General features: G+C 16.7%; 1 protein-coding gene across 1 annotated transcript in view; it reads right to left on the bottom strand.

The window, feature by feature from the left end:
- The window catches only part of LOC128959295 (caspase-7-like), a gene marked incomplete at its 5' end in the record, with an annotated part of 8,906 nt that extends 7,977 nt beyond the window's left edge, over positions 1–929 (bottom strand). Inside the window, one exon of the mRNA XM_054305237.1 lies at positions 900–929. Coding sequence (XP_054161212.1) covers positions 900–929 — 30 coding nt within the window. The remainder of the gene's footprint in view (positions 1–899) is intronic.
- Positions 930–10,000: the final 9,071 nt, after the last annotated feature.

A 10,000-nucleotide genomic window follows, 5' to 3' on the forward strand; every position in this document is an offset into this window, starting at 1 on the left:
ATATATATATAAATAAATTTAATTTTAATTATTTTATATATATATAATTTTTTTTTGGTTTATTATATATATTATTTTACATAATATTTAATTTTTATTGCTTTAACCTGTTTTTTATAATTTTAATTATGATAATAAAACAATAGATATATATATATRTAATAGTTATATATGTATTGTAAATGTTGCGGTTATAATAAAAATTAAAATATTAAAAATATACACCAAAAAAAAAATTATTATAATTTTAATTGTTGCGCCCAAATAAATAAATATATATAATTACAACATATATATATAATGGTTATTTTTTAATAGATATTTAAATAGTGTTAAAAAATTAATTAATTATTTTACAAAATTAAATTAAAATCATCATTAATCCCCCCCCTAAAAAAAATTTAAAAAATAAATAAAAACAATATTAATTATCCCATATAACTGTATAAATTGTTTTTAATTTTTAAAATACTAATCTATTAAAAGACATTGAAAATTGTTGCGGTTTTTATATAACAATATTATTGTTATGATAATATAATTTTAATTTTATAATAATAATAATCACATTAATAGTATTTATTAAAAAAAATAAAATATTTAAGTATATATTTTTTAAGACCATTTTCAGTGTCAAAATTTTTTTAGTAATCATTGTCTAATTTTCCCCCATTTATCAGCAATTGTATTATTTTTAATAAATATAATAATAGTTTTAATATAATAATTTGTATTTAAACTTTTGTTTATCAAAAAAAATATATATTTAAATTTTATATTTTAAGCACATTTAAGCTTTTATTATGTCATATAATATTTAGTTAATAATTAATTAGAAATTTTTAAAATAATAGTATTAATTAATCATTTGTTCAAAACATTTATTCAACAATATTAATGATATTATTATTTAAAAATGTTTTTTTCATTTTTAAAACTATTTTTTGCAAACATTTTTAATTTTAATTAATAGCGTATTTTAATTTTCATTCAATTATCTAAGAATCAAATAAATTAAATTAAATGAATTATTTTATTCGCATTTTAATCGCAATTAAAAATTATATAACAATATTATTTATGATAATATAATTTTATAATAATAATAAACACATCCAATAGAATTTTTATTAAAAAAAAATTAGATATTTTTTTTTATATATATTTATTAACCGTTTATCAGTTCCGAAAAACCTTTAGGATTCAATGGTCCATTTTTTTTTTCATTAAAAAAAAATGGACCATCACGATTACCTTTTATCAACAGTCTACCATCATTATTAACATCAAAATGAACACCATAAGCCTTAAAATAATCATTATCATTTCTAATTTTATCAGTAAAACCACGAGGAAGATGACCATCATACATAAGAGCATTAGGTCCTTTTTGTCTAGGACCACCACTACCATCGGGACTTTCACCATTATTATTAAGAATAGTGGGAACACCATGAACGCTCCAGTAATCATCAGGATTATTAACACCATTACTACTACCACTAGGACGACCAGGAAAACTAGGATACATAAGTTCTCCATAACTACCAGAATCATCAGGAAAACTAAAATCACTAGCTCCTATTGGACCACTACGTTTAGTACCACCGTGATTTTGACCATCCTCATTAATATCAATGGGAACACCATAAACGCTCCAATAATCATCAGGATTATTAATACCATTACCACCGCCATCAGGACGACCAGGAACACCAGAAAAACTAGGATACATAGGTCTTCCATAACTAGCAGGACCATCAGAAGCATCATAACCATTTGGAATACTAAAATCACTAGCTCCTCTTGGACCATAACGACTAGAACCACCATGTCGACCAGGTACACCATGAAGTCTCCAATAGCCACCACCAGTTCTATCTGCTCGTCTAACACCATAATCAGCAAATTCGTTAAATATACTAGGCTTATTGTAGCATTTTACAATCATCAAGGACATTATTAACACTAGCATCCTCAACTGCATTATCATCATCATTATTATTATTATCTTAATATTAGATAACAATTTATGCCTAGGTTTTATTTTAAAACATGACTGAACTTTTTTTTTAAAAAAATATATGGAGAATATAAATAAATTAATCAAATTAATAATTATATTTTTTATATTTGTAAATCAATACATAGCACAAAATTTTGTATAGTGACTTTTACTTAAAAAAAATTAATTAATTAAATTTAAGGTCGTCATCAATAAAGATGTCAATTATTAATTAAATATTGTTATAGTTTCTTAAGCTATATATTATTTATTAAAAAAATAAAACATTTTTTTATTATTAATATATACCATGTTTTTTTTATATATTTTTATATTAATTATAATAAATATTTTAACTGAGACTGACATACTTAAAGATGAAAATATATATATTTATATATAAAAAACAGTAAATAATCTGATCTATAGTGTTTAATAATTGCGTAAAGGCGTGGTTCACATATTACGTTCGCACTTGGGGGGTTTTAGTCAAAGCGTATTTTTGCGAACGAGGGGGAGGGGTAGAGACTTTAAGAACGTTCGCATTTAGATAATATCTTTTTATTTTGTGGTGGAGGGGGGGTAGCTGATAGATATAAGCGAAAGTAATTTTTTTTTGTAATGATTACATGCRAAAAATTGCAAGCATAGGGGGGGTCTAGAATACTTAAAAAAAACGGCGAACGTAATATGTGATCCACGCCTAAGTTGTTTTGAAATAGCGCACATAAGCGATTGTATTAAATAACAAAATTATAACTTTCACTAACTTAATAAGAAAATTTTTATTTTATTATAGATTAAAATTCTAAAAATAATTATTATTATTTTTAATATTTTTTAATAATAATTATAAATTTCTAAATTTTAATTCAAATTTTTTATGCCCTGTTTTTATGCTTTTTATTCAAATCTATACACAAATAGTTTTTTTTAATCTAAATATATTTTATACTTTTGCCGCCATTTTTTAAAAAATAAAAAAAAATAATGAGAATCTATTATATCTTAGTTTTTGATGCTCTATGTAAATGTAAAATGTTAAAATTTTTAACTAATTTTTTTTTCAATATTTTAATGTTGATCCTCTTTTAACTTTATAAAAATTTCAAAATTTTCAATATGAAAGTCAACGACCAAACATTTATATAGATTTTAGTTAAACTAATTTTTTATATTTTATAAACATTTAATATCATATAATATTTAGTATTATTTTATTAAATAATTAATTAATTAATTTTTTTAATTAATAATATTAATTAATAATTTGTTCATATCATTTACAGTACAATATTAATGATATTATTATTATTTAAAAATGGTTTTATTTTTCATTTTTAAACATTTTTTTGCAAATTTATTGCAAAATTTTTTTTTTAATTAATAGCGTATTTTAATTTTCATTCAATTATCGCAAATCAAATAAATCAAATTAAATGAATTATTTTATTTTTTTTTGTATATTATTATTATTACTACTACTAGTATTTAATTTAATTTGATTAGTGATATTTAATTTATTATCTTTTAAATTTGCTATAATTATAAATGATATTTTTTTACTTACTATCATTATTATTATAATTACAAAATTTAAATAAAATATATTTTAGTTTATTATAAAAAAATAATATAATCATTGAAATTAAATAAAATTATTTATCATTTATATAAAATTACTCAAAGAAAAATCTTATGTTTAATACTATATATATATATATATATATATATATATATATATATATATATATACAATATATAGTGTACTATAATAATGTAAAAATAATTATCATTACTTTTTATGTGAAAAAAGTTAAATTTCATGTTTAACTTTTTTTTATATATATATATAGATATATATTGTAATTTAATCTGGCTAATATAATTCACATATATATATATATAAATAATTTTTTTAAACCATTGTTTATCTGCAAATTATAATATAATTTAGAAATTAAACTGTAATAATGGCATTATAAATATAAATCTAAGTTTAAGTTATTAAATATACCTGTATTATGCTATTTGATAATCAAAAAAGTTAATTATGATTATTGTGAACTTGGTTTTTTAAATCATAACTATTATTATTATTATTATAAGATACCAGTATAAAATACATTATTGTAATATATAATATTATTTTATTTTTTGTATACAAAAAAAATAATAAAAATATAAGTCAAAAAATAATAAAAATTAAAAGTCTTAAAACGTCAATTTTAAAAACATATTATATATATATACAGTATATATACTGTATATATGGTTGTTATATAAAAGTTTGCTTCAAATAAATTCAAGGATTTCAAGCTTAAAACAAAAATAAAAATAATAATAAAATTGAAAACTAAAAGTCAATTTTGGAGAACAAAATTATTTTCTTTATTATTAATAATATTTTTCTCTCATATATATATATATATTATTTTTTTAAGTATTTATTTAACTTAATGTCAAACTAATTGCAGCTTTTAGCTAACATTTAATAGTTTAGTATTATTATTATTATTATTATTATTATTATTATTATTAGTAGTAGTAGTAGTAGTAGTAGTAGTAGTAGTAGTAGTTTTATTTTCATATATATATACAATATGTTTATGTATTTTACGATATGATATGATAAGTGTGTGCGGAAGTCATACAATAATTTTGTTTTGTTTTATTTTATTTTTTAAAGAAAATATTTTTTTAAAAAACATATGATTTGAACACATAATTTTATATTGCATTCAAATATATATATATAATTTATAAGGGTATTTAAATATGCTATATTACATTAAAAGCATATTATTATTATTATTAAAATTATTAATACAATAATAATAATAATAATAATAAATATGATTCACACACACAAACAGCTTTTATTTAAAATTATTTATTTTTATTTATTTTTTACAATTAGTATTATATTAATATATGTTGTATGAGTTTGTAAAGTATTTTTTTTGTTAAATATACAGTACAACAAAATTGCAATATATTTTTTTAAAGTAAAAAATTAATAGTTAATAATAACAATAATAATAATACTGTATTGTTATTTAAAGCTAACATTTTTTTGTGATGAACAATATTAGTGAATTGTTTAGTGAATAATGTATTTTTATATATATAAATATAAATATATACTGTATTATACATTAATACTATATATATATGATATATTATAATAATTTGATTGCACTTCTATCTCAATGTCATAAATATAAACAAAAATAATAATAATAATAATAAAAATAAAAATAGAGAGTGAAATAGTAAAATGATTTTTCACTAATAAATATATTTACAAAAAGTGCATAAAGTTTTATATATTATATATATATTTATATATAATTTTTGTTTGTTTTTTGATAAATGCATTTCCATTTAGTTTAGTATTATATATCTAATACAAACATTATGTGTTAGACAATCAAATATTAATACTAGTACTACAGGTATAGATAGATTAAATAAATTATTATTTTTATTATTATAGGATAGTTATTATTCTCTCTCTCTCTCTCTCTCTCTCTCTCTCTCTCTCTCTCTCTCTCTCTCTCTCTCTCTCTCTCTCTCTCTCTCTCTCTCTCTCTTTGTGTGTATGTGTGTGTGAAAAGATAGATATAATAATAATAATTTAATCATAATTCATATGAATTGACACAAAATCAAAAAACATAATAAAATTTGTTGTTTTAACAACTTTGTGGTAAAAATATTTTTTTTATATATATATAAAAATATGAATTTAGTGATAGAGAGAGAGAGAGAGAGAGAGAGAGAGAGAGAGAGAGAGAGAGAGAGAGAGAGAGAGAGAGAGAGAGAGAGAGAGAGAGAGAGAGAGAGAGAGAGAGAGAGAGAGAGAGAGAGAGAGAGAGAGAGAGAGAGAGAGAGAGAGAGAGAGAGAGATAACACTATAATACTAATAATATGTTATGACTATAATAATTGTCTAACACTTAGACAATGGGTTTAAATATACTGTATATATATATAAAAGCAAATCTTCTTTCAGATTATAATAASTTTTTTAWTATTATTATTATTACTGTATTAATAATAATAATAATATAATAAAATATAATACTGTTATTTTTTAATGTACAATATATTTTTTGAATCAATCAAATTCAAATAAAATTGTTTTATGCGGTATATATATATATATATATATATATATATATATATATATATATATATATATATATATATAGTAAACGGTAAAATAATTGTTATAAATTTATTATAATAATAATAATAGCTAATCAAACATTTTACATTTCAGGGGCAGTCATCATAACCATCACTAAACAATTTTGTGGTTAAATTAATTTACATATATATATATATATAAATAATATACTAGTAGAGTGACCAATACTACAAAGTTATATAAAAACAGTATATATTTGAATATGAAATTTAATGAAAATTTCTATTAACAATAAATTAATTTTTATATTATATATATATATATTTATATATAAAACTTTTCAAAAATATGGATAAAATTTCCTCAATTGAAATTCCTATTGTATTTTTTTTATAGAAAATATATTTAATATCCTATTTATTTTCTAAATAATATTATATATAGTATATATATAAATACTTTATATATATACTAAGTTAAWATATATTACAATTACTAATATTGCAATATAATATTTTTTATTTTAACTTATTGCATATATACCATAATTAATTTTTTTATAAAAATAAATATAAAAATTTTATTAAAATACTGTATGTATAAATTAGTCATCAATTTTTTGACAAACACATAAAAATAACCTAGTTGCAATAGTTTCATACAAACTATGACATTTTTTTTATATATTTGATATTTTAATAGAAAATCGATATTAAATTTTTTTAAAAAAAAAGTTTAATAAACATATAAATTATTTGTTTTTAACTAAATCAYATAACATTAAATTTTTAAATATTTTTTTTTGATTTAACTGTTTGTTTGGTAACCATAATTATATTAAATACATAATATAGTACTAAACTCTATAATAATTATTGTTTCCTTATATTTTTTTAGTAAAAAAAAATCTATAATACTTTATAACACATACTGTATTAATATTTTGTTTAATAGAAAATTATTATTATAACTTTGTTTTTTTTTTGATAAAAAATTCAAACAATATAATATAATAATTTTACAAATATACTATATTATTATTATTGATAATATTTTTTTTCAAAAAKTAATTAATTTGTTTAGTTTTTTTTGTAGCATTTGTATTGAGCATTGACTCATACATTATATTGTATGTAATATATATATATATATATATATATAATATACAGTATTATTCATAAATTTATTCAACAACAAAAAATAATAATAAATAAATAATTATAATCTCTTTATTGCTAAATAAWAATGTTTTTCTTTATAAATATATAAACTAATAAAATATACAAATTTATAATAATTATAATGTACAATATTGTAAATTTTAGCATAATATTTTTGTTGTTGTTGTTGATTATATGTATTTATAAAATTTTGCACATGCTAAAATAATAATAATAATAATAATAATAATAATAATAATAATAATAATAATAATAATAATAATAATAATAATAATAATAATAATAATAATAATAATAATAATAATAATAATAATAATAATAATAATAATAATAATAATAATAATAATAATAAAAAACTACTGCTGATTATTATTTAAAAAAAATATTAACTAAATTAACATATAAACACAATGATGACCTTGTTTATATATTTAATTATTTTAAAATTATGATGAATAAGTTTTTTCTAAAAAAATATATGATTTTATTTTGACAGTAATCCTGTTAATAATAAATTATAATAATAATAATATTTATGAAAATTATAATTAATAGATTACTAAATATCTCTTAATATTTTTTTTACAAAAAAAACTAATCTATTATAATTTATAATTTAAAAAATATTGTGGATATACACAAAACATATATAATTAAAATAAAAACTTAATAATTTTAATCAAAAAAAAAAATTATATATACTATAATTAAATATATTGTATATAAATAAATAGCCAAACAATAAGCAACTTGCAAATGATATAAATGCAAAAATTTATATCAAATTTGTAATTTAATTACTTTATAATTTAAGTCTAATTTTTTTTAAAAAAAAAATAATTATGTTTTCTATATAAATATGTATTTAATGCAACACTGGTTTGAATTTATTTTTTGTTTATTTTTTTCCCTACAATAGTGAAGGATATCTATTTTTATATATAGTTTTTCTAGAAAACTATATATAATTTTTTTTACAGTAAATTTACTATAATATGCTTATCATATCGGTTTAATGTTAATTTTATATTGAAATATAAAATTATAACTTTAACCAAATTTGWTAAACACACTGTAGATAATAATAATAATAAATATATTATCAATTAATCAATTTGTCGATAATAATTAATTACTATAAATATTCATTATATGAAGTAATAGTAATAAAATAAATTAGTTTTACTAGAATTAATTATTATATATTTTTATTTTATTTTCTACATAATAATTATAATTTTATTAAGTGTTTTTAACTGTATTTACTTTGAAAAATAATATATATTTTTTAAAAATAAATTATAATTAAAYATGACGTATCTATGTATTTATAATTACAAATTTAAGTTAAAGTAATTTAATTAAGTTTAACACAAAAAAATTGACATAAATTACTTTTTTWAAATTATAATACTGAAATATTTTTTTWAATTTAAAATTTAATATATATTATTTTTAAAAATTTAACAAATCTTACATATTTAAATTATCTAAAATTTTAGTTTTTAAAAATGTATTAACAAAATGTTTATAAATATTAATTTTGTTATAATTAAATTTAAAATTCAAAATAAAATAATAATAATAACTTTTATTGCTTTAATAAATAATATAAAAGTATTTACAAGTAATAATAATAATAATATGATATCATATTATTGTATAAATTGTAATTAAAATAATTTTAATTAAAACATAGATAATGAMTATAATATAACAACATAATGAATATATCATTAAATTATATCATTTATGTTGATATAGTAATTGTAAAACAAAAATACATTTTTATTAGTATATTAGTAATAATGTTAAATGTAATTAAAAAAAATTTATTAACAAACTTATATTATGTAAAAAATAAAAAATTTTGTATAATATAGTATATTTGGATTATTAAATTTTTTCCAATGTATTCACAAAAAATTATATGATATTAAATAATAAATTAGCATTATTATAAATAAAATTATACACATAATTATTTTATATTACAACAACAATAATAATTATTATATGACTACAAAAACAATTATTATTTATAACAGTATAAACATTATAATACYGTATTATCAGTTTTAATCGCAAAAATAATTTAAATGATAAAACACTAATGATTTATTTTATGGTATTGTATTATATTAATAATAATAATATTATTATTATTATTAAATTTTTCTCRTAGTTATCTATATATATATATATATATGTTTTTCTTAATAAAAWATTAATATATCATATATTTAAATACATATACTGTATATTATWAATAATTTGACATAATTTTTCATTTATAAGGCCACCACTMAATTCATTGTTAATAAATGTTTAGWATTTAATTTATTTATTATTATTTAAATATAAAGATATATATATATATATATTAAATAATTRTTTTACTTATAGTTAAATATTATTTAATATTATAATACCAGAAGTTTACTCTTTTAAATCTGATATCAAACKCWTTGACTTTGAATTTTAYAAAATAAAAATAATAATAAAAGTGTTTAWTATTTTAGTTTAGAAAATAAAAWWWAAAAWAMAAAACATAATGAATAGTCAACTTCAATTAATTTCAATAAATTTATCACAAATAAATCATTTTTATCATTAATATTATGAAWTGCATTATAAATAATAAATATTTTGTTTTTT

This window comes from Oppia nitens, unplaced genomic scaffold (assembly GCF_028296485.1).
Source record: "Oppia nitens isolate AA-2021 unplaced genomic scaffold, nextdenovo-longstitch-racon4-pilon3 scaffold44_pilon_pilon_pilon, whole genome shotgun sequence".
Classification (NCBI taxonomy): domain Eukaryota; kingdom Metazoa; phylum Arthropoda; class Arachnida; order Sarcoptiformes; family Oppiidae; genus Oppia; species Oppia nitens.